We start from the raw sequence: 25452 nt of genomic DNA, 5'->3' as shown, positions 1-25452 counted from the left end.
TTGGTTTCCTCCGGGTGCTCCGGTTTCCTCCCACAGTCCAAAAACACACGTTGGTAGGTGGATTGGCAACTCAAAAGTGTCCGTAGGTGTGAATGAATGTGTGTGTTGCCAGTCCTGTGAAGGACTGGCACCCTCTTCAGGGTGTATTCCTGCCTTGCGCCCAATGATTCCAGGTAGGCTCTGGACTCACCGCGATCCTGAACTGGATAAGCGGTTACAGATAATGAATGAATGAATTAATGAATATCCCAAAGAACTCACTGACATTCTCTTAAACTTCCAAACAACACTCAACCAGAGCAATCTGAGCTACATTAGGTATAGAAATCTGTTAGAAGAGAGAAAATAACTAGGATACTTCTTTTGTGCGGGACATTTTTAAACAAAGCAGGACGTTACAGTGAACCAGACAGCCTAGATTTCTAAAAGTATCAAACTTTACACACTGTCTGAACTGTGGTGTATAAGGTGCCCTGCAGTCTAATATCTGTGCCTTAAGAATTGAGGTGAGGGGCCAGCTACAGTACAGTTTCCATGCCTTAAAAATTCTGGGGTGAGGGGCATGTCGTATCCACAAACATCGCATTGACCCTGAGACCCTGCTCATCAACGCAAGCTTTTAGAAACAGCTCCATATCAGCCCTGTTTTCAAAAACAAATAAAAAGGTTTCTTTAGCCTCTCGGTCATCTCCAGAACCTTTATGCCAACTACATATCTCGAAGCCAGCGACGTGCTTGAGTCGTGCTTAAAATGTTCTTCCGCACTCACTTGGATTTGTACCACTCACTTGGAGCTGCCTCCGGTCTGCAGAGATACCCTTCTCGAATTATGTGTGTACCACGCCAATAGCATTAGCCTAGCTATGTTGCTATAGTATTATACATGGTTTTGTCTGTGAGCAGAGGGTGTGCTATTGGGGTGTAGTGTGTTAGGGGGCTTTTATGAGTGAATACGTGTTGTGAATAAATCATTCTGATGTGTTCTTATTGTGTTTATACATGAGTTTCAGAGTTTGACAGTGGTTTGTTACTTTAAACTTGTTTAATTAAGAATATGTTTATTTCATTATTTACTCATTTTTTTGTGGATTCATTTTCATATTTCTTCTGTTCTCTATTGATTCTTAGTCTGTTGTTTACTCTCAGAGAGGTTAGGTTAAGTGAATTGATGTGATAAAATTGTTCTACTGTTTAATATTTTGTGTATTACAGGTGCTGGTCATAAAATTAGAATATCATGAAAAAGTTGATTTATTTCAGTAATTCCATTCAAAAAGTGAAACTTGTACATTATCCTCAATCATTACACACTGACTGATATATTTCAAGTGTTTATTTCTTTTAATTTGATGATTGTAACTGACAACTAATGAAAACCCCAAATTGAGGTTCTCAGAAAATTAGAATATTACTTAAGACAAATACAAAAAAGAGATTTTTAGAAACACTGGCCAACTGAAAAGTATGAACATGGAAAGTATGAGCATGTACAGCACTCAATGCTTAGTTGGGGCTCCTTTTGCCTGAATTACGGCAGCAGTGTGTGGAGTCGATCAGTCTGTGGCACTGCTCAGGTGTTATATGAGAGCCCAGGTTGCTCTGATAGTGGCCTTCAGCTCTTCTGCATTGTTGGGTCTGGAGTATTACATCTTTCTCTTCACAATATGCCATAGATTTTCTATGGGATTAAGGTAAGGTGAGTTTGCTGGCCAATTAAGGACACGGAGACCATGGTCCTTCCACCAGGTACTGGTAGCTTTGTCACTGTGTGCAGGTGACAAGTCCTCTTGAAAAATGAAACCTGCATCTCCAAGTTGGTCAGCAGCAGGAAGCATGAAGTGCTCTAAAACCTCCTGGTAGACGGCTGTGTTGGCCTTGGACCTCAGAAAACACAGTGGACCAACACCAGCAGATGACATGGCACCCCAAAAAATCACTGACTGTGGAAATTTTACACTGGACCTCAAGCAACGTGGATTCTGTGCCTCTCCTCTCTTCCTCCAGACTCTGGAACCTTGATTTCCAAAGGAAATGCAAAATTTACTTTCATCAGAGAAACTACCTGTGGACCACTCAGCAGCAGTCCAGTCCTTTTTGTCTTTAGCCCAGGGGAAAGACACTTCTGACACCATCTCTTGTTGAAGAGTGGCTCAACACAAGGAATGCGACGCTGAAACACATTTCTTACATACGTCTGTGTGGTGGTGGTTCTTGAAGCACTGACTCCAACTGCAGTCCAGTCTTTGTGCATCTCCCCCACATTTTTGAATGGGTTTTGTTTCACAATCCTCTCCAGGGTGCAGTTATCGCTTGTACACTTTTTTCTACCACATCTTTTCCTTCCCTTCACCTCTCTATTAATGAGCTTGGCCACACAGCTCTGTGAACAGCCTCTTTACAATGACCTTTTGTGCCTTGCTCTGCTTATGTAAGGTGTTAGTGGTCGTCTTTTGGACAACTGTCAGTCAGCAGTCTTCCCCATGATTGTGGAGCCTACAGAACTAGACTGAGAGACCATTTGCAAAAGGCCTTTGCAGGTGTTTTGAGTTAATTCACTGATCAGAGTGTGGCACCAGGTGTCTTCAATATTGAACCTTTTCACAATATTCACATTTTCTGAGATACTTAATTTGGGATTTTCATTAGTTGTCAGTTATAATCATCAAATTAAAAGAAATAAACACTTGAAATATATCAGTCTGTGTGTAATGAATGAGTATAATGTACAAGTTTCACTTTTTGAATGCAAATACTGAAATAAATCAACTTTTTTATGATATTCTAATTTTATGACCAGCACCTGTATATTGAAAGAAATGATCTATTCATTGCTGATTTTGTATCATTCATTCCTTGTCTGTAACCAAAATGGTTTGATGCTTTGAAGCATTTGAAACACATATTGCCACCTGCTGTTCAAATAATAAAAAAATACACTACATTTGCCTGATTCACTTGTGTTGATCATAAGCTTTGTTTGAAATGCTCCCACAATTGGGATCTTGGTCACTTTCTTGTATTTTACATATTATGCAAATTCAAATGGCCCCTCGAAATACTCTCACACTCACGCTGTCTCCATTCAAAACCCTCGAATACAGAGGATTGTGAAGGACTTTTATACTCCTTTGGTAGTTTGAGAATAACATCTGACATTCAAACCAAATACTAATGTCCTTTTTTATTATTTTTTAAGAAGAAAGTCATATTGTCTACAGCGGGACATAGGAACTGATGTACCTCAGATTCGAGGGTCCAGACCCTACCCAGGATCACTGGGCATAGAGCAAGAACACACCCTGTAGAGTGTGTCTGTCCATCACAGGGCGCAACACACTCACAGACATTCACACATTCACAATGTCAATTCACCCCAACATGTGTGTTTGGACTGTGGGAGGAAACTGGAGGAAACCCACACAGACACAGGGAGAACACACAGATAGTGACCTGAGGCAGGGCTGAACCCCCAGGACCCTGGGGCTGTGTGACAGTGACACTGTGCTGCCCCCGACTGATACAGAGGTAAAACAGACTACATACACAACACACCTTCACCTGAGTGTCTCCAGTTTACAGAGCACTCTTCATTATTGATCATGGACCACAGACAGTAGAATACGTCTTCATTAGGAAAGAGTTACAGTCATTTACTGCTACAGACTCTGTTCCTGAAAATAAACAAGTAACATTGCTTCTGTTTCATTGTAGTAGTGTAATTTAACAGAGTAATGCAGCGTAATTTAATCTGAATAATGAAGTTACACTGTGGTGAAGATGGGCCTTTGACAGACTGCAGACTGGGATTAATATTAATAACAACCCCCCCTTTATCACTGCTTCTAAATGACACAAGTCTGAGTATTAAAGCTCTGTCAGGAAACGACTGAGACTCTGTGAGAAACACAACGAGCTGAAACTAGTTTATCATAAATATTCTAGCAGAGGTGACTCTGGGTTTTAACAGAATCAAAGACTCCTACAACTGGTGGAAATGATACACGACACATCTACATAGCTGTTATTCTCAGGACACTGTAATAACTAATATTTCTTATTGGGTACGAAGATGAAAGCTCAAATTTTACTCTGTTACATCATCTTCTGTGTAAAGTCTTAAACATGTAATCAGTGTATTTTGGGGAGGAATGTGTGTAACTGGGGAAAGACTCATATGAACTTGTAAAGAATCAGTACAATCCTAAGGGATGGATCGTGATGGAATCAGTGTTAGATTAACGAGTTACTCAGACTGGGAGTAACCTTTGTAAACATAGTGTCACTGTCCAATTAAAAACATATATCTCCAACAATAGTAACGTTACAGGAGAAGGAAACAGCCTTAACTTTCAATGGAAGTCAATGTAGAAAGATTTAATTCAGAGTAATTTTGGAGCATTTCTATTGGTCATTCATCATGAGATTTACACACAGTGTGAAGGAGAGCTGCTGTGTTCAGATGTTGTAGTGAACTAAACACCCACAAACATGGAGATATTTATCTGTGGACAGTGACAGATTGTGTTACAGAGAAATTCCTAATGCTCTGCCAATGAGACAAAAGTGTTGAGTTAAACTTCCTTTGAAAGTGTTGTGTTTCAAAGGAATGTTCTAAATTTAGAGCCCAGTGTTTGGAGAAATTATAGTTTATTTGTATTCAGTCAAACACTGGTCTATAACTGATTCATCAGGAAGGAGCTGGACTCCCTCCAATCAGAACTGAGTAACTACAACAAGGAATAAATAGAATAAATGACAGATGTAAGAAAGATAGAAACTCTCTCAGGTCTGTGGAGTGTTGTTTGTCTTTGTCTCGTTTTAGTCTCGATTAAGAAATTTAATTTAGCGCAGCACACCTCAAACCTGAGAGTGGAGAGAACTGTGGAGCTGTTTCACTGGAACCCAAGAGCTTCCCCACTCCTCCTTCACCCTCACAGCACAGAGGGGCTAACGGTTCATAAACAGAAGCTGAACACCTAGAGCTCCATCTGTGTGACCACCACCCAACTACAGCCAGAATGTCTCTGAACGAGACCGTGGGGATTAGTCGTGTGGAGGTGAAGTCTCTCAGACTGATGCTGCTACACCTCAGATGTCAGAGTGAGTGCTGACTCATGAAAGTTGCAGTTCTGCAGAATCCCTCTGCTCCCATTCGTCCAAGAGTTGAATCAGTGCAAAAGTAAGACCTCTGACCTCATTATTTGCTCAGAGAGTGATACCAGGTAATGGCTGGAATTAATCAAATCTTCTTTTAGATTCCCTTTGTGGGTCTTCAGGTTGTTACCACATTAAATATTCTCCTCATATGAGTAACATTCTCTTTTCCTGATCCTTGTATCTGACGTCCTACATGTTTTACATTAATCTGTATTTCCAATGAAGGTGAAATTAAGAGTAATATCTGATATCAAATTAATACATACACTGAGTGGCTATTCTTCAGTGTGGTTGTGCGTGTGTGTGTGTGTGTGTGTGTGTGTGTGTGTGCATGTGTGTGTGTGTGTGTGTGTGTCCTTGATAAACTGCACTGACTGGATCAGATTCAGTGTTGAGTCAACTCTCCTTCATTAAAGTGAAATGTCACAAATAAAATAAATTATACTTCACCATCTACAACATCAAAGACTATAACCCATAACACCTCACCTGAGAGTCTCCAGTTTACAGAGTGGACTCTTCAGTCCAGCAGAGAGCAGCTCCACTCCTGAATCCTGCAGGTCATTGTTACTGAGGTCCAGCTCTTTGAGGGAGTTTTCTGATTGTAGAGCTGTACCCAGAGCTTCACAGGAGTCCTTGGTGAGATCATAGCCACTCAGTCTGCAGAGAATAATATGTCATGGATGAGATTAAAGTATTTAATTAACCCTCTGGAGTCTGAGTCTTTTCAGCCACATCAGAATTAGTCTGACATGCCTTGACATTTTTACAAATCTCACCTTCCTATAAACCTTTAATCCCACCATGCTACACATTATGGTACAAATCAGCACCAAACACACGGTCTAAACACCAGTCAGATTTTAATCATCATCTTGAAGCTCTGGGTTCAGCTTTAAATGAAGCCGTGTGTAAATGTTTCTAAGACTAAAGTGGGCATGCACAAACAGCTACACCTCTGTGTAGCGCTGTAATCCTCCAGTAAGAGCCGGATTACTGCTGTTATCATGGGAATAGCTGAACTTGTGAACGGAGGATTTGGGGCTTGTGCTCTGACTCAGACTGAAACATGCCTCTGGACTCTTACCTTTCTGTAACAAAATGATAAAAGTTCATTTATTTTCACCCTCCACATATTTGAAGGCGTCTGGGGCTGTGTTTATAATGTTTCTAGGACAAAAACTCACTGAGACATTAAAGTGATTAGGTGTGAGTTCTGATTTATCCCACTGTCAGGAGCACTGACCCCAGGGGGTAGAAATGGGATTAAAACTAATTCTGTTGGGGGTCTTCAGGGTCCTGGGTTGTGGGTTTGAACTGTACCTCAGGTACCAGTCTGTGATGAGTGTGGACTGGATAGTAAAGTGTCCTTATTTGAGTTTTGGTGTGTGTGTGTGTGTGTGTGTGTGTGCTCCCCTGTGATGGACTGATGGCCCAGGATATTGATCTGTGATCATCACAGGTAATTTTTTTTCTTTTTTATATCTTTCTGCTGATAGTAAACGCTACAATGGAAATGATTCAGTGAGACATGCATGAAGAATGTTTTATACCAGTATGTACATGTCCTTCTATTATCTTTTTTGTGGTCTCTCCTGCTTAATGAGTGGACAGTGAGGGGACAGTGGAGCTGAGAGAGGGGACAGTGAGAGGAGAGTGAAGCTGAGAGAGGGGACAGTGAGGGGACAGTGGAGCTGAGAGAGGGGACAGTGAGGGGACAGTGGAGCTGAGAGAGGGGACAGTGAGGGGAGAGTGAAGCTGAGAGAGGGGACAGTGAGGGGACAGTGGAGCTGAGAGAGGGGACAGTGAGGGGACAGTGGAGCTGAGAGAGGGGACAGTGAGGGGACAGTGGAGCTGAGAGAGGGGACAGTGAGGGGACAGTGGAGCTGAGAGAGGGGACAGTGAGGGGAGAGTGAAGCTGAGAGAGGGGACAGTGAGGGGACAGTGGAGCTGAGAGAGGGGACAGTGAGGGGACAATGGAGCTGAGAGAGGTGACAGTGGAGCTGAGAAAGGGGACAGTGAGGTGACAGTGGAGCTGAGAAAGGGGACAGCGAGGGGACAGTGGAGCTGAGAGAGGGGACAGCGAGGGGACAGTGGAGCTGAAAGAGGGGACAGCGAGGTGACAGTGGAGCTGAGAGAGGGGACAGTGAGGGACAGTGGAGCTGAGAGAGGGGACATTGAGGGGACAGTGTAGAAACAGGAAGGTGGTTATAATGTTCTGGCTGATTGGTGTAAATGTAACAGTGAGAGATGTCACTCTGATGTAGATCTAACACTCACTGAGCTTTTCTGCAGACAGCCACAGCTGGGATCAGTCTCCTATAACCCTCCTCTGTTGTGTCGTAGTTCCCCAGGTCCAGTTCCTCCAGCTCCTCCTCTGAGGTCAGGAGAATGTAGGTTAGAGCTGAACACTGTCCAAGAGAGAGATACCTCTTTGAGTGTTTCTCTGAGTTTAGAAACTCCTCAATCTCTCTGTAGAGGGACTTGTCCTTCATCTCAGACAGACACAGGAACAGGTTGATGGAGCGCTCTGTGGAGATGGCTATTTTATGATCTCTTTTGATTAACTCTTTGATGCACTCTGTGATTCCCTCTGGTCTCCTGTGTGTGTGGGTCATTAGCCCCTGTAGGAGACTCTGATTGGACTCCAGTGAGAGTCCCAGCAGGAACCGGAGGAACAGATCCAGGCGTCCATTCTGACTCTTTACAGCTTTATTGACTGCTCCCTTCAGAAGATCATCCAGAGGAACCTCCTTAGACTCCTCTCTATCCCGTGGTATAAAACACTGCAGTGGCTCCGTGATGTTGTTCTCATAGCAGTGAAACACAAAGACAGCAGCCAGGAACTCCTGAAAACTCAGATGAACAAAGCAGTAGACCTTCCTCTGGTGGATCACACACTCCTCCCTAAAGATCTCAGTGAAGATCCCAGAATACACTGAGGCCTCAGTGACATCAATGCTGCTCTCTCTCAGGTCCTCTTCATAGAACATCACATTGCCCTTTAGCAGCTGTGTGAAAGCCAGTTCAGCCAGTTTCAGAAGCTCGGTTCTGTTGGACTCCAGCAGTTTCTGTGGGTCTCTCTCCTCTTTCTCCTCATACTTCTCCTTCTTCGTGTTTGTCAGAGTGAGCAGGAAGTGTGAGTACATTTCAGTCAGAGTTGTAGGGATCTCTGTGTGACTCTGTGTGATGATTCTCTGAAGAACAGTGGCTGAGATCCAGCAGAAGACGGGAATGTGGCACATGATGTGGAGGCTCCTCGCTGTCTTAATGTGGGAGATGATCTTCTGGGCTTGGTCTTGGTCCCTGATTCTCTTCCTGAAGTACTCCTCCTTCTGGGGGTCGGTGAATCCCTGAATTTCTGTCACACGGTGGATGAACCGAGGAGGGATCTGATTGGCTGCTGCTGGTCGGGAGGTGATCCAGATTAGAGCAGAGAGAAGCAGATCTCCTCTGATGAGGTTTGTCATTAACACACCAACTGATGATGTCACAGTGATGTCAGAGACTTTCTCACACTGTTCAAAGGCCAGTGGAAGTCTGCTTTCATCCAGACCATCAAATATAAACACAGCTCTGAGCTGGTCATATATCTCTGGGTCCAGATCTCTGAGCTCAGGATGGAAGGCACACAGAAGTCCATGAAGACTGTATTGATCATCTTTAATCAAGTTCAGCTCCCGGAACGGAAGCACAAACATGAGATCTACCTCCTGATTGGCTGCTCCTTCAGCCCAGTCCAGAATGAACTTCTGCACAGAGACAGTTTTTCCAATTCCAGCGATGCCTTTAGTCAGAACTCTTCTGATCTCCTGCTCTTCTGCTCCTTTATCCTCTTTTCTGTGTCTGAGTCTGAGATCTTCAGCCTTCACACCTCCATCAGGACCTTGTAGAGGTTTAAAGATGTCTGAGCAGTGGATTGGAGCGTCCTGCTGGTGTCTCCTGGGTGTTTTCTCCATCTGTAAAACCTCGTGTTCTTCATTCACTCCTTCACTCTCTCCCTCAATGATGTAGAGCTGAGTGTAGACAGTGTTCAGGAGGGTTTTATTCTCTGGGGTTCTGATTCCCTCAAATAAACTCTCGTACCTGTTCTTCAGGATGGTTCTGTGTCTCTCTGAAACTCTAGAGAGTGGATCAGTCAGAAGATGGAGACCCAGTCCACACCTGGACTGACCCTGGAGATGATCATCTTTCCTCCACCTGAAGGAGACACAGTGGAAGAGTGAGTTTAGGATTCAGACCGAAATCATTCATAACACAATCACAGAGAAAAGAGAGAGGGATCAGTTCTCCTCCATTAGAGCTGTTTATCTGCAGCACTGTTTCAGTAGAGTACCCCCTGGTGGAAATCAAACACAATAACAAACACCAGTGAGAACAAAACACAAATACAAACAACTAAATTATTTGGTGTAACAGCGTTAAACTGCTCAGTGTGACAGTGAGTGATGAACCAGGTCTAAAAATACAATCTGAACTATAACAATTACATTTAAACCTTTGTGTTTTAAATTAGATGCTCATGATTTTTGTTTTTTTCTGACACTTAATTTGATTATTCTGTTTTGTATTTAAACACAGTGTCTCAAAAGCTGATGCTCAAATGAGTGCAAACACGGAATAAGGTGCTGGCAGAGAGTTCAGAGAGTTCATGTATCTCTTTTCTAAAGTTAAACTCATTTTACTGCACATAAAGCAAGGTACATACAACTACAAAACTAGAAATATAGGAGAGTGGGGCGAGATTAGTCTTTTTATTCGTGTGGTTCTCAGTACAAGACCCAACGAGGCAGACAAAGACAATCTATTAATAATGTATTAAAAATCTGAGCCGTCTATGATACAAGGTTAAAAAACATGGCTTTCCCCCACTTCACCCACAGGCTCCTTTTTTATTCAGCAAAAGAGGAAAATACAAACTAAATTAAGAGTTACACCACAGAAATGATGTGCTGTTGTCCAGATGAACTAACACACTGTCCCTCAGTCTCCCCCAGAGACCACTGCAAATAAAGCATGGCATATAACACTAATCTCACTGCAAGTTTACCTCAAAGGCTGGCAGCCCACATGTGTTTCACTTTTCACGATTAATCTGCAGTGAATTCCCAGTTGTGTGTCATATCTGGAGTGTGGTCTGTACAGTGATAAACCTCACTGTTGGTGATAATAATAGTGTGTTTGTCTGTGAGAAGTGTGAGTTCTGCTCTGGTGGAGAAGATAAATTAGTTAGAGCTGTACATCTGAGATTTAATCAGGGATTTGTTCAGGTTTTATCAGCCTCAGAGAGAGTTAGACCTCCTCTGACTCCAGCTTTATAGCCCTCACAGTGGGGCTGTTTTCTACAGGTGTAAACTCACAAAGTGCAAGAAATCAAACACCTACATGTTTAGTTTGTACATTGTTTCTTGTATTCTGAAAGAAGAATGAAAAACAGCCCAAAATCTGAAGGTTGATCAGTGCAGTATAACTCTATGATTTCACCTGCCGTGTCTCACCTTAATTACAGTTTCTTCATAAAACACAGTTCACTGACGAGGCTTGTGCTGTAAATATGCTCCAGTGTTGATATTAAAGCTGGGGTATGTGTTTCTAATGTTGTTTCTGATCATGTGACTACAGCAATGTACTGTGGTTTTAAAGGGGCAGTACAGGAACACATTGGGGACATGTTAACAGAATTACCAAAAAATAAATAAATAAATAAAAAACAATGGAAAGTCTATTTAATGAACATAGGCAGAATCTCAATGATTAGAAGTTCTGAAGAGCCAATTAACCCTGTTATTCTTTGTGAAATTGCTTACTCTAAAACTCCACTGACTTATAAAGGGATCCAATCTCCTCAGATCTTCATCAGGGTTTAAGACTGAGCTAAAATAATTCAAACTGGTCAAGCACAACTGGAATTATGATCATGGGATTAAAACTACATTTTTATCATGAACCACCTCCGAATGGCAGCTGTCCACTATATTCTAGATATTACCTGTGTGCCAATGAACTAAGAATTGTGTTACATTACATTTATTCTGAATGATATTACTTTGTTTTAACATGTAATCTTTTATATTACTGTCACGCCCTCGTCTCGTCTGTTTTCCTGATCTCAGCACATGGCTTTGTTTTGTTGTCGTTCACGCCCCGCCTTTGTTCCGCCTTCTTGTTCGTCACTCTCGTTATCCGTTTCAGGTGTTTCTCGTTTGTTGTTGTATTTAAGTCCCCTTCCCTCACTTCCTGGTGTCGTTCATTGTTCTTTGTATCGTTTGCTATGTTCAAGCCGTGTTGTTCTCGTTGTGTTTCCAGTTGATCGATTTGTTCATATCCCTAGTCATGTTGTTTCTGGTTCGTAGTCTTGTTCTTTCCTCGTTTCGTGTTTGCCCTCTAGTTTGTTAATGTTTGTGTTACGGATCACGGGGCGGACTGACGGAAGTGGACGCACTTGCTAAAACACGATGATTTTATTATAACAAAAGATCTAACAAAACAAAGACAAGCTATAAAGAAAACAACAAGACGAGGATATTAAACTGGGGACAGGAAAAACACAGAAAGACAAAACTATGAAACAAACATGACCTGACTAGAAAACGGGAGATAAACAACACAACATGACTTGTGACAAAACAAAGGTTAAACAACGACAAAAGGAAATGAAACGACGACGGGGAAAACTTCGGAGACAGACAGATAACATGACCGACTTGACTGAGGACAATGGAGAAAGGAGAAACTGTGGAGACAGACTGGCATAACACGATTAACAAGACATTGGAGAAAGGAGAAAGTGTGGCGACAGACTGGCATAACACGATTAACAAGACATTGGACAAAGGAGAAATGTTCGACAAGAGGGCTTAAATACTAGACATAAACGAGACACACCTGGACAGATAACGAGGAGGACGGGTTAACAAATGACAGACGAGGAGGCGGAACAAAGGCGGAGACTAGAACATAAACATAACATAGCCATGTGCTAAAAGAGCACATGACCGGGGAAAACAGACATGACGAGACAAGGGCGTGACAGTTTGTTTCGTTTATTTCCTGTTTAATAAGTCTGTGCTCTTAGCGTTTGCGTCCGCCCTCAGTCAGTCCGCTCTGTGATCCTGACAATTACGTCCTACATAATCCTCCTCAAATGTAATCAGTGTGTTCTAGATAATCTTAAAATACCTACACTCATCTATGGCTCATGTGTAGGAAGTTTATGATTAATATGGTTTAAAATTAAGGGTGAACAAGCCGAATAACCAATCACCCTTTATTTATTTATTTATTAATGATATACATATATATCAGGTGCAGTTCTGTATTCTGCCCCTTCCTTTAAAGATGGCTCATGTCACAGGATCAGACAGATTTTAAATTCCATGGTTTGTACCCAAATGTGGTAGTAGTAGTTTTCATAGAGAAATACTCTCATGTTATTAATCTTCTGTTCTCATTCTCATGTGTCGCTGTAGTCCATTTTATTATCTGAAGGTATAAGCAATATTTAATATTTAATATAGTATTTAATAAACCAGTGGTGTTGACAAAACCAATCCTTGGTTATTTATTTATTTGTGTGTTCTGTCTTTGTACAGAAGTCTTACTTTTGGGTCAGATTCAATTTCGGGGCCAAGAACCCTTCTGTTTTCACCATTGACCAACTGCATTATGTATTATGTGCACAGTGCTGGAAAACCCCTGGTTGGTGTGGTACAGCTGATCCCCCTGTGAGAGACTGGGGTTCGATCCCAGGTGTGGGCAACCAGTCTGTACTACATCTATAAAAGTCCTTGGGCAAGACTCCTAACACTGCGTTGGTCTAGCTGTAGTACCAGTAACCTTGTGAGTCACTCTGGATAAGAGAGTCTACCAAAATGCCATGAATGTAAAAAAAATGACTTCCTGGTTAAAACTCAGAGGTTTCTTTTGTTGCTGTGGACCATGAAAAATAAACATTACAAGAATAAGTTCAGGAAATGATAAAACAGAAAAAGTCCTGAACAACAGGAAATATGTGTGATGGATTTCTTTAATTACTTTTCATCATTAGTCTGTTTATTACTTACTCTGGGTCAGGGCGTCCTGCTCCACTGCTGAATGCAGGAGGGTCAGGTACAGACCACCCACTCTTCATAGACACACGGCTGAAGTCTCTTTCTTTATTGAATGTAGGAGGGTCAGGTAAAGACACCCCACTCTTCATAGACACACGGCTGGGATCTCTTTCTTTACTGAATGTAGGAGGGTCAGGTAAAGACACATCACTCTTCATAGACACATGGCTGAAGTCTCTTTCTTTACTGAATGTAGGAGGTTCAGGTAAAGACACATCACTCTTCATAGACACATGGCTGAAGTCTCTTTCTTTACTGAATGAAGGAGGTTCAGGTAAAGACACATCACTCTTCATAGACACATGGCTGAAGTCTCTTTCTTTACTGAATGAAGGAGGTTCAGGTAAAGACACATCACTCTTCATAGACACATGGCTGAAGTCTCTTTCTTTACTGAATGAAGGAGGTTCAGGTAAAGACACATCACTCTTCATAGACACATGGCTGAAGTCTCTTTCTTTACTGAATGAAGGAGGTTCAGGTAAAGACACCCCACTCTTCATAGACACATGGCTGAAGTCTCTTTCTTTACTGAATGTAGGAGGTTCAGGTAAAGACACATCACTCTTCATAGACACATGGCTGAAGTCTCTTTCTTTACTGAATGAAGGAGGTTCAGGTAAAGACACCCCACTCTTCATAGACACATGGCTGAAGTCTCTTTCTTTACTGAATGTAGGAGGGTCAGGTAAAGACACATCACTCTTCATAGACACATGGCTGAAGTCTCTTTCTTTACTGAATGAAGGAGGTTCAGGTAAAGACACATCACTCTTCATAGACACATGGCTGAAGTCTCTTTCTTTACTGAATGCAGGAGGTTCAGGTAAAGACACATCACTCTTCATAGACACATGGCTGAAGTCTCTTTCTTTACTGAATGAAGGAGGTTCAGGTAAAGACACATCACTCTTCATAGACACATGGCTGAAGTCTCTTTCTTTACTGAATGTAGGAGGGTCAGGTAAAGACACATCACTTTTCATAGACACATATCTGGAGTCTGGAGAAGCTGGTCTCTCTGTCTGTAATCTGAAAACACCACACAAACATTATCAAACACTTTCCTTTCTCTAACTTGAAACTTCCCAGTTAATTACTTGCATTAAGGTCATTATTATATTAGTTTTAAAAATTCTAGGTTGAAAATACGCAAATGAGACAGTATCTAATGAAATATGAGCTTATCTGCATTTATAATAGGAACACACATCTGAACCATGGATAAAGTCTGATTCAAGATGATTTTGCATATTAATCAATGGTTTTTACACAGGGAACTGTGTGTTGTATGTCTGACCTGCACAACACAGTCTAGTTATCCTTGTCAAATTATATCTTAGTTGTCCACCCCTGCTCCATATGTAGGTCCCTCATCCATCTCCTGCTGATGTCTTTTCAGTTATTTAGCTGTGTTCAGTCTCTTACAGTTTCACACTGGTGCTGGTGACAGCCTCCACCTTAGAGATTATGAGTTCATCAGCTTCCCTCACTGCAGTGGGACTCCGACGCCTCCAAAGCCACAGCCTCTCAATAACATTTAACAGGGCAGAGGCACCTTCATTAAAAGTGGAGATGGTCGTACTTGCTGCTGCCACAGCCCTGCTTTTATATGTGTCCATGTAACAGAGCTGAGGAACTCGTCTGCATTTTGAGTCCTGCATTCTCTGCAGCAGACTCTCTCCTGACATGCGGTGGTACACTGGGATAAACTGCTTCCCCACCTCTCACCTTAGAAAGATTTACAGCATGTTGTTTAAGGCTATCAGGTGTTCACCCATTCCCCTCTGCTTCACTGTACCAGCACCAGGAGGATTACAGCTGGTGTGTATGGGGTTGTCATCAGTGGACACACAGTGGAGCAGACCTGTCTTCATCTGAGCTCCTGTACCCTGATTATTCAGAAATGCCCCTGTAATCATTTGGCCAAGTTTTACATTTAGTGTCTGTCATCTTCCCTACACCCTTCCTTCCTCACTCCCTCTGTGCACCCAGTTTCCTTTGTGCTGTACCCAGTCACTCGAGGACTTTATTAATACACTCCAATTTCACCGTTTCATGCCCAGGGTATGGTTTTAGAGCAGCCAGTCTGTCTGAGGGGTGCTAACATTGTTTGACTGATTTGCACAATGTGATGTATCAACATACTTTGGTACCATTACATGTGATTTGTGCCTGTAGCAGAACTGACCCTGAGGGGGCGCTGCAGAGGCAGCACTGGCCACATTTAACACATTATTTTCACTATTTAGAAAGATGTGTTCACGTTTAAAGCAGGACTGGTATATTTTATTATCACAGAGCAACACGTTTCAGCTGTTAATTAAAAACAAACACGTCTTAGGGAGTAGTTACTCTGTAAGGTGTTGCTGATGCTGCTAGGAGGTAAATTTAATGTTTCAGGTTGTTACTTGTGTTCTTTAATTACTGTTTGTGATTTGTGACTTACATCAGAATATGTTTAACTCAAATAAGATTTGTACAGTTCTGAATTGGTTTAATTTATTATGAGATAAACATATGAAAGTTTAAAATAAACAAATATGAAGAACTGTAAATGTAAATTCACTGTAAATTCACTCCTAAAAGCTCTGATGGAGAGTTACTCACGTCTGGTCAGAGGTTCCTCTTCCACTGCTGAAGAAGCTGCTAATCCACTGCAGATAATCCATTGTTGTGATTTTACTGTTCACACTCAGCTGGATCACTACCTGTGTGTTCACAATAACACAAACATTCACATTCATTAATACAGCATTCACAAGACTATTAAACATGGTTTCATTATAAACAAATGAGCTTATACCGACTAAAACACGTATAAACCAGTTACACCATGGTAGTAAACCAGTAGTACAGTTTATGGGAGGTGGTTGCTAGGGTGTTATTAGGTTGTTAGGGAGACACATGGTTAATAGTGAAATGTAGGAGGGGCAGCTGGGGTACAATGTTGTTGATTAAATATTTAAAAGAAACACATATTTGAGGAGAAACAGTTACATTGACAGTTACACTTTTTATTATTCACAAATAATCATCATCTTTTTCCTAAAGTACACATTATTTAACTTTAATTTACAGTTATCTCAGTTCAAACTCATCACTAACTCACCACTGCCTCAGCCTTAACTCTTCTTAAACTCATCCCAAATTCACCATTAGCTCTAATTCACCTCAGTTCTCTGCTTTTAGATCCGAGCTTTTATAAACTCCTGCTGGAGAAACTCAGATGTGCTATACAATATAGACCCATGTGTTAATGTCTGGAGTTTGAGGTTTAAATGCTCAGAAGCAGCTGTAAGTTTTGTGAGTAAAGTTAGGTTTGGTGACTGTTAGCAGAGTTAGTGCTGCTCAGTGAAGACGGACTGCTCCAGTTTCTCAGTCTAAACCATGAAGAATGTAAACTACAAACTCGTTTATCCACCGTTATCAGACAGTGCCACTGTTTAAATCACACTGAGGCAGTTTAAATTACCGTTTAATCCTCTGTACGTGTAAAAATGCTGATTATTAGAGAGTAACTGAGCTCCTGCTCACTGTAAAAACCCTCTCTCTGAGGATCTGAGACGAGAACCTAAAACTCTAGTAAATTATAAAGCCACCATTGTTACACCATGCCCTAACAACCCATAACACCAAACTACACACCATTAACAACCCATAACACACCCCTAACTACCCATAACAACAAACTACACACCCCCAACAACACATAATACCAAACTACACACCAAACAACCCATAACACCAAACTACACACCCCAAACAACCCATAACACCAAACTACACCCCCCAAACAACCCATGACACCAAAATATACACCCCAAACAACCCATGACACCAAACTACACACCCCTAACAACCCATAACACCAAACTACACACCCCTAACAACCCATGACACCAAACTACACACAACTAACAACCCATAACATCAAACTACACACCCCTAACAACCCATAACCCCAAACTACACACCCCTAACTACCCATAACACCAAACTACACACCCCTAACTACCCATAACACCAAACTACACACCCCTAACTACCCATAACACCAAACTACACACCCCAACAACCCATAACACCAAATTACACACCCTAACAACCCATAACACCAAACTACACACCCCTAACAACCCATAACAACAAACTACACACCGCTAACAATCCATAACACCAAACTACACACTCCAAACAACCCATAACACCAAACTACACACCCCAAACAACCCATGACACCAAAATATACACCCCAAACAACCCATGACACCAAACTACACACCCCTAACAACCCATAACACCAAATTACACACCCCTAACAACCCATGACACCAAACTACACACCCCTAACAACCCATAACATCAAACTACACACCCCTAACAACCCATAACACCAAACTACACACCCCTAACTACCCATAACACCAAACTACACACCCCTAACTACCCATAACACCAAACTACACACCCCAACAACCTATAACACCAAATTACACACCCTAACAACCCATAAAAACAAACTACACACCCCTAACAACCCATAACAACAAACTACACACCGCTAACAATCCATAACACCAAACTACACACTCCAAACAACCCATAACACTAAACTACTCACCCCTAACAACCCATAACACCAAACTACACACCCCAAACAACCCATGACACCAAACTACACACCCCTAACAACCCATGACACCAAACTATACACCCCAACCAACCCATGACACCAAACTATACACCCCAAACAAACCATGACACCGAACTACACACCCCTAACAACCCATGACACCAAACTACACACCCCTAACAACCCATATCACCAAACTACACACCCCTAACTACCCATAACACCAAACTACACACCCCTAACTACCCATAACACCAAACTACACACCCCAACAACCCATAACACCAAATTACACACCCTAACAACCCATAACACCAAACTACACACCCCTAACAACCCATAACAACAAACTACACACTGCTAACAATCCATAACACCAAACTACACACTCCAAACAACCCATAACACTAAACTACTCACCCCTAACAACCCATAACACCAAACTACACACCCCAAACAACCCATAATACCAAACTACACACCTCAAACAACCCATAACACCAAACTACACACCTCTAAAAACCCATAACAACAAACTACACATCCCAAACAACACATAACACCAAACTACACACCCCTAACAACCCATAACAACAAACTACACGACCCTAACTACCCATAACAACAAACTACACACTCCAAACTACCCATAACACCAAACTACTGTTACGAACCACTCGTGCTCCAGCTCACCTGAGTATTAATTAGTTACACCTGCACCTCATAAGCCACACCCCGGTGGCAGCCTTTAAGTTTCCTCTCTTTTGCTTGCGAAGTAATGCCCCTTACATGCGTTTAACTAAACTGTCTAATTTTACTCTCTGTCTTCTGGTATTTCAACCTCTGCTTTTCCCCTCAGGACCCGTCATTCGCCTAGCCCCTTGGATAATCTCTGAACTCTGCTTTCCTGGTGTGACCCACGCTTTCCCTGACTACGCTGACAGGAATAAACCCATCTGTACTGTACACGTGTCTGCGATCCACTTAATACTCTTTACAAATAAAACTCCTGTGATTGGATCCTTGAGTTTCTCTATTTTTCTTTGGACGTTACAGAATACTTCGCCCCAAAAAATGGATCCAGCGGAGTTGTCAGCTCACCTCGCTCGACAGGACGCTACTATCACTCGGCTCCAGGAAACAATTCAAGGACTCGTTAACCCTACCCAAGCCCAACCTGCTTCTAGTTCAACTATCATCTCTGGAGCAAACTCTCCTCACGTTCCGGTAGCGTTACCAGAGAGGTATGACGGCTCTCCTGACCGTTGTAAAAATTTCTTAATGCAATGTTAGATATATTTTGCTTACAATACCTCTCAGTTTGTCACTGAGGAACAGCATATCCATTTCATGCTGTCCCTCCTCACTGGAGAAGCTGGGGATTGGGGAACGTCACTCTGGGACAGTGGAGATTCTTCTCTCCAATCGATTACAGCGTTTATCGCTCTGTTTAAATCAGTCTTTGACCACCCAGCTTACGGCAAGGACCCTGGTACACGCCTATGTGAGATTCAGCAAGGTAAACGTACCGTAGCCGCATATGCAAGGGAATTCCGCACCATCGCAGCCAGGAGTGGGTGGAGCAACCCCGCCTTAAAAACTATGTTTCGCCGAGGGCTTTCTAGGGAGCTACAACTTGAACTCGCATGCCGTGGGGATACTAGCTCCCTTACCGAATTCATCCAGATCGCTATTAACGTGGACAACCTGAGACGCATGCATCAAGCAGCGGTAGGAACCGAGAATCTCGGCCAATGCCTTCAACTCCCACCACCTCATCTCACGGTTTCACGGAGGACACTACCGAACCTATGCAGCTGGGTCGATCCCCCCTGTCCGTGCAGGAACGCACCAGATGCCTGTCAGAGGGACTATGCCTGTATTGTGGGGGAAAGGATCACTTTCGGGATCTATGTCCTCGATGTCCCAACCGATTAAGAAACCAACCTCATCGCGTTACTCAAGTAAGGTTATCCTCCTTATTAAATCTCATAAATCAACAGCTTAACTTACATGTAATGCTCTCGTGGGCCAGTGAAAAGGTGTCTCTGTCTGCTCTCATAGATTCAGGAGCAGCAGGTAATTTCTTAGACATCAATTTAGCCCGTCAATTAGAACTGCCTACCATTCCTGTGCACCCCTCCATACGAGTAAACTCTATTAATGGTCAACCCATAGGAGAAGGATGGGTGAGACATCAGACTATTCAGGTCTCATTGAAGATTGGTTTAGTTCATCAGGAAAAAATACAATTTCTCTTACTACCTATCCCACGTGATCCTATCATATTCGGCTTCCCCTGGCTCTCTAAACATAACCCCCACATCTGCTGGGCCACCCAAGAACTCACCTCATGGAGTTCTTCCTGTTTTCAACACTGTATCCAGTTACCCCTCCGGTCTACTTCCATTGAAAGTCCTGAGAATCCTATCCGACGTCCCTACCAGGCTTACAATGATGTGTTTAGCAAATCCAAGGCAACTCATTTACCACCCCATTATATTGCTGTCGATGTGGATATTGCTATTAGCCTTCTACCAGGGGCGCCTTTACCCCAACGTGCTAAAGCCTACCCCTTATCCTGTCCTGAGGAAAGTGCTATGGAGAAATACATGGAAGAAGCTTTACACCAAGGTTTCATGCAGCCTTCTACTTCTCTTGTAGCAGCAGGTTTCTTTTTTGTCAAAAAGAACGATGGCGGCCTCCGACCATGTATTGACTACAGGGCCTTAAATAACATCACAGTGAAGTACGCCTACCCACTTCCTCTCATGTCTGTCTCTCATGAACAGTTAAAAGGAGCAACTATTTTCACTAAACTTGATTTGAGAAGTGCATACAATCTCATTCGGATTCGAGATGGAGATGAATGGAAAACAGCCTTTATCACCTCCAGGGGGTACTATGAGTACTTAGTTATGCCTTATGTTTTTAACTAATAGTCCTTCTGTTTTTCAGGCCTTCATGGATGAGATCTTTCGTGACATGATTGGGAGGAGTGTCCTAGCTTACATTGATGATATTTTAATCTATTCTCATTCCGTCCCAGAACATATCGAACATGTGAAAGCAGTTCTCTCCAGGTTACGCAAACACCACCTTTATGTTAAGGCAGAAAAATGTGAGTTTCACAAAAATATCATAACCTTCCTGGGATACACCCTAACTCCAGGTTATATATCTATGAACTCTGACAAAGTATCCACTATTACCTCCTGGCCTATACCTACCACAAAAAAAAAGTTACAACGATTTTTGGGCTTCGTTAATTTCTATAGGCGGTTTATTCATAACTTTGGATCCTTAGCTGCTCCCCTCTCAGACCTACTCAAGCAACATCCCAAACAGAAACTTGCCTGGACATCTAACGCGGACATGGCATTCGAACAACTGAAGAAAGCATTCTCCTCTGCCCCTATTCTCCACCAACCCGATCCCGACCTACCATTCGTGCTGGAAGTGGATGCTTCTGAGGTGGGCACAGGAGCCATCCTCTCACAACGGTCAGGTAACCCCCCTAAGTTACATCCCTGTGCTTTCTTTTCTAAGAAACTACTGCCTGCAGAGAGAAACTATGATGTTGGTGACCGAGAACTCCTAGCCATAAAATTGGCTTTGGAGCAATGGAGACATTGGCTAGAGGGAGCCAAACATCCATTCGTTGTTTACACAGACCATAAGAATCTGGAGTATCTGAAAGCGGCAAAGAGGTTGAAACCCCGACAAGCCAGGTGGGCCCTATTTTTTGCACGCTTTAACTTCTCAGTGTCTTTTCGTCCAGGCTCTAAGAATCTGAAGGCTGACGCCCTCTCCCGCATTTATAACAAGGGAGTTCCCAACCCTGAACCAGCTCCCATCCTACCAGCCAGGTGTTTCTTAGCCCCTATTAGATGGGGTTTTCAAGAGGAGATCGAGGAGACTGTACGAGAGGACCCCAGCCCTCCAGACAGTCCTCAAGGTAAACAATATCTTCCTGCCACCCTACGGGGCAATGTGATACAATGGGCACATACAGCTTTGGGCACAGGTCACCCAGAGGTTACTCGGACCACACAACTAATCACTAGAAAATTCTGGTGGAATTCCATGAGAGATGATATTCGGGACTACGTTTTAGCTTGCCCTGTTTTTGCCCAATCTCGCACCCCCCGATCCCTCCCAGTAGGAGAGCTTCACCCGTTACCTATTCCTGGTCGACCCTGGACACATCTTGCCATGGACTTAATCATAGACCTGCCAGAGTCTGAAGGTAATACCACTATCATGGTAGTCACAGTCCGTTTCTCAAAATTGTGCCGTCTAATCCCTTTCCCTCATCTACCCACAGCTACAGAAACAGCTGAGGCCATATTTTCCTTAGTCTTCAGAATCTTTGGTCTGCCTGAGGAAATACTATCAGACCGAGGCTCACAGTTTACATCTCGGGTCTGGGAACAGTTTTGTAAGAAATTAGGGATAACAATCTGTTTGTCCTCAGGACATCACCCACAATCTAACGGAGAAGTCGAGCATGTGAATCAAGAAGTAAGCCGCTTTCTCCGTCAATATTGCACTTCCCAAAGTGACTGGTGTAAATACCTCCCATGGGCAGAATATGCTAGGAACTCACTCACTCACACCGTAACTAACCTTACTCCTTTCCAGTGTGTATATGGTTACCAACCAGCCCTGTTCCCATGGGATAACACAACCACGGACATCCCCGCACTGGACGAGTTGTTTCACAATAGTGGCAAGACATGGGAGAAGGCCCATGTCCACCTTAGACGTGCATTCAGAACTCGGCAGGACTACGCCAACCATCGCCGTAATCCCACCCTGGTATTCCACCCCGGTCAATGGGTCTGGCTATCCACTTGCCACATGAATCTCAGACTTCCTTGTAAAAAACTCAGTCCCCGGTACATTGGCCCTTTCAAGGTACTTCGATGGGTCAACCCTGTGTCCTACCGGCTACAACTACCACCCCGATATAAAATGAATCCTACCTTCCATGTCTCCTTATTGAAACCTGTTTTCTACAGTCCTTTTTTCTGCAGCTGGAACCAGTCTCCGCCCTCCTCCACCCCTGGAGGTTGAAGGTCAACCCGCATACATAGTGCGGACATTACTAGACTCCCGCAGATGGAGTGGACACCTCCAATACCTCGTAGACTGGGAGGGTTATGGCCCAGAGGAGCAATGCTGGGTACCTGCTGGGAATATCCTGGACCCTGCACTCATCGACGACTTTCATGCAGACCACCCAGATCATCCAGCTCCTAGAAGGCGAGGTAGACCAAGGGGAGGGCATTCCAGGGCGTCAGGAGCCGCCCGTCGGGAGGAGGGTACTGTTACGAACCACTCGCGCTCCAGCTCACCTGAGTATTAATTAGTTACACCTGCACTTCTTAAGCCACACCCCAGTGGCAGCCTTTAAGTTTCCTCTCTCCTCTCTCTTCCTTGTGAAGTAATGCCCCTTAACTAAACTGTCTAATTTTCCTCTCTGTCTTCTGGTATTTCGACCTCTGCTTTTCCCGTCAGGACCCGTCATTCACCTAGCCCCTTGGATAATCTCTGGACTCTGCTTTCCCGGTGTGACCCATGCTTTCCCTGACTACGCTTACAGGAATAAACCCATCTGGACCATACACGTCTCTGCGATCCACTTAATACTCTTTACAAATAAAACTTCTGCGATTGGATCCTTGAGTTTCTCTGTTTTTCTTTGGACGTTACAACTACACACCCCCAACAACCCATAACACCAAATTACACACCTCAAACAACCCATAAAACCAAACTACACACCTCTAAAAACCCATAACAACAAACTACACACCCCCAACAACCCATAACACCAAACTACACACCCCAAACAACCCATAACACCAAACTACACACCTCAAACAACCCATGACACCAAACTATACACCCCAAACAACCCATGACACCAAACTACACACAACTAACCTCACTACACTACACAATCAATACACACCTCCTTACCAACATTTACATGAATGGTTGATCCCTGCAGATTCATCTCTTGTTGACCACTAAGCCAATAGTCACCTCCCCAAACAATACCTATCCACACGCACCAGAAACATACTGAGGAATATTCTGCACCATTTTACTGTGAGGGATTAAAGCAGTAAAAGTTCAGTGTAGAGTTTGAAATCCAGACTGAAACAATTCATTAAATAACTCACATCTGACAATTATGACAATGTTAATATGAATTAAAATTACATTTATAAACAGGTCATTATTTAGTCAGAAGTGAGGTAGTCTCACATTGTCAGAGTCTCAGGGAGAGTCTGGTACCTTTCACTGTGTAAAGTCGAGAAGAACCACCTACTGCTGCAGGAAAAAGGAATCTGACTGACACACAAAGGACCAATCAAAGTCTGCTATTTTGTCCTGACGTGTAGAGGGAGGCTGTCTTTATAATTCACATCGGACCAGTACCAGAGCCAGTCACAAAAACAATCAGCAGAAGTGTGTATATGTGGAGGTACAGAGAGCCAATCAGAATGCAGCTGGCAGAATCCTGACAGTGAGGCCAGGTTAGTGCACCGAAGAGATCAGACTCTGTCAACTTGTGGGCGGAGCCTCTGTGGCTGAAACTACACCTGAGGGGTCAGGAACAGTGGGAGTGAAGGAACAGCGCTGTCCTCCTCACTGCCGAGGGGCCCCTGAGCAAGGCACTTAACCCCAAGTGAGTTCTCGTAAATATTCACACTGGAAATAATATTTATTGTTAATAAAACAGGACAAACTGATTTTAACAAAGCATTTACTGCCCATAATCTTCATATCTTCTACACCCCAAATTCCAATGAAGTTGGGATGTTGTGTAAAACATTAATAAATATAGAGTACGATGATTTGCAAATCCTTTTAAACCTTTATTCAACTGAATACACTACAAAGACACAATATTTAATGTTCAAACGGATAAACTTTATAGTTTTATTACAAGTATTCACTCATTTTGAATTTGAGGCCTGCAACATGTTCCAAAAGAGTTGGGACAGGGGCAATGTTTACCACTGTGTTACATCACCTTTCTTTTTAACAACACTCAGTAAGCGTTTGGGAACTGAGCACACTAATTGTTGAAGCTTTGTAGGTCGAATTCTTTCCCATTTTTGCTTGATGAACAACTTCAGTTGCTCAACAGTCTGGGGTCTCCGATGTTGTATTTTGCAATTCATAATGCGTCACACATTTTCAATGGGAGACACGTGTGGACTGCAGGAGGCCAGTCTTGTACCTGCACTCTCTTACTACCAAGCCACGGTGTTGTAACACGTGCAGAATGTGGCTTGGTATTGTCTCGCTGAAATAAGTGAGACGTTCCTGAAAAAGACGTTGCTTGGATGGCAGCATATGTTGCTCCAAAACCTGTATGTACCTTTCAGCATTAACGGTGCCTTCACAGATGTGCAAGTTACCCATGCCATGGGCACTAACACACCCCCATACCATCAGAAAAGCTGGCTTTTGAACTTTGTGCTGATGACAATCCGGACAGTCCTTTTCCTCTTTGGCCTGGAGGAC

At 43.0% G+C, this 25452-nt stretch overlaps 1 protein-coding gene across 4 annotated transcripts in view; it reads right to left on the bottom strand.

Moving 5' to 3' along the window:
* The window catches only part of LOC136707074 (NACHT, LRR and PYD domains-containing protein 12-like), a 111163-nt gene that overhangs the window by 83208 nt on the left and 2503 nt on the right, over positions 1–25452 (bottom strand). For all 4 annotated transcript variants that reach the window (XR_010804195.1, XM_066680950.1, XM_066680951.1 and 1 more), the window contains exons 2-5: positions 15879–15979; positions 13221–14300; positions 7438–9357; positions 5647–5817 (exon numbers count right to left, since the gene is read on the bottom strand). Coding sequence is in view for 3 of the 4 variants with exons in the window: in XM_066680950.1 (XP_066537047.1) it covers positions 5647–5817; positions 7438–9357; positions 13221–14300; positions 15879–15940 (3233 nt within the window). In the remaining variant the exon portion in view is untranslated. The remainder of the gene's footprint in view (positions 1–5646; positions 5818–7437; positions 9358–13220; positions 14301–15878; positions 15980–25452) is intronic.

The sequence above is a fragment of the Hoplias malabaricus genome, chromosome 9 (genome assembly GCF_029633855.1).
Source record: "Hoplias malabaricus isolate fHopMal1 chromosome 9, fHopMal1.hap1, whole genome shotgun sequence".
NCBI lineage: Eukaryota > Metazoa > Chordata > Actinopteri > Characiformes > Erythrinidae > Hoplias > Hoplias malabaricus.
Note: the sequence above shows the minus strand (reverse complement) of the source record. Positions and strands in the feature narration are given on the sequence as shown.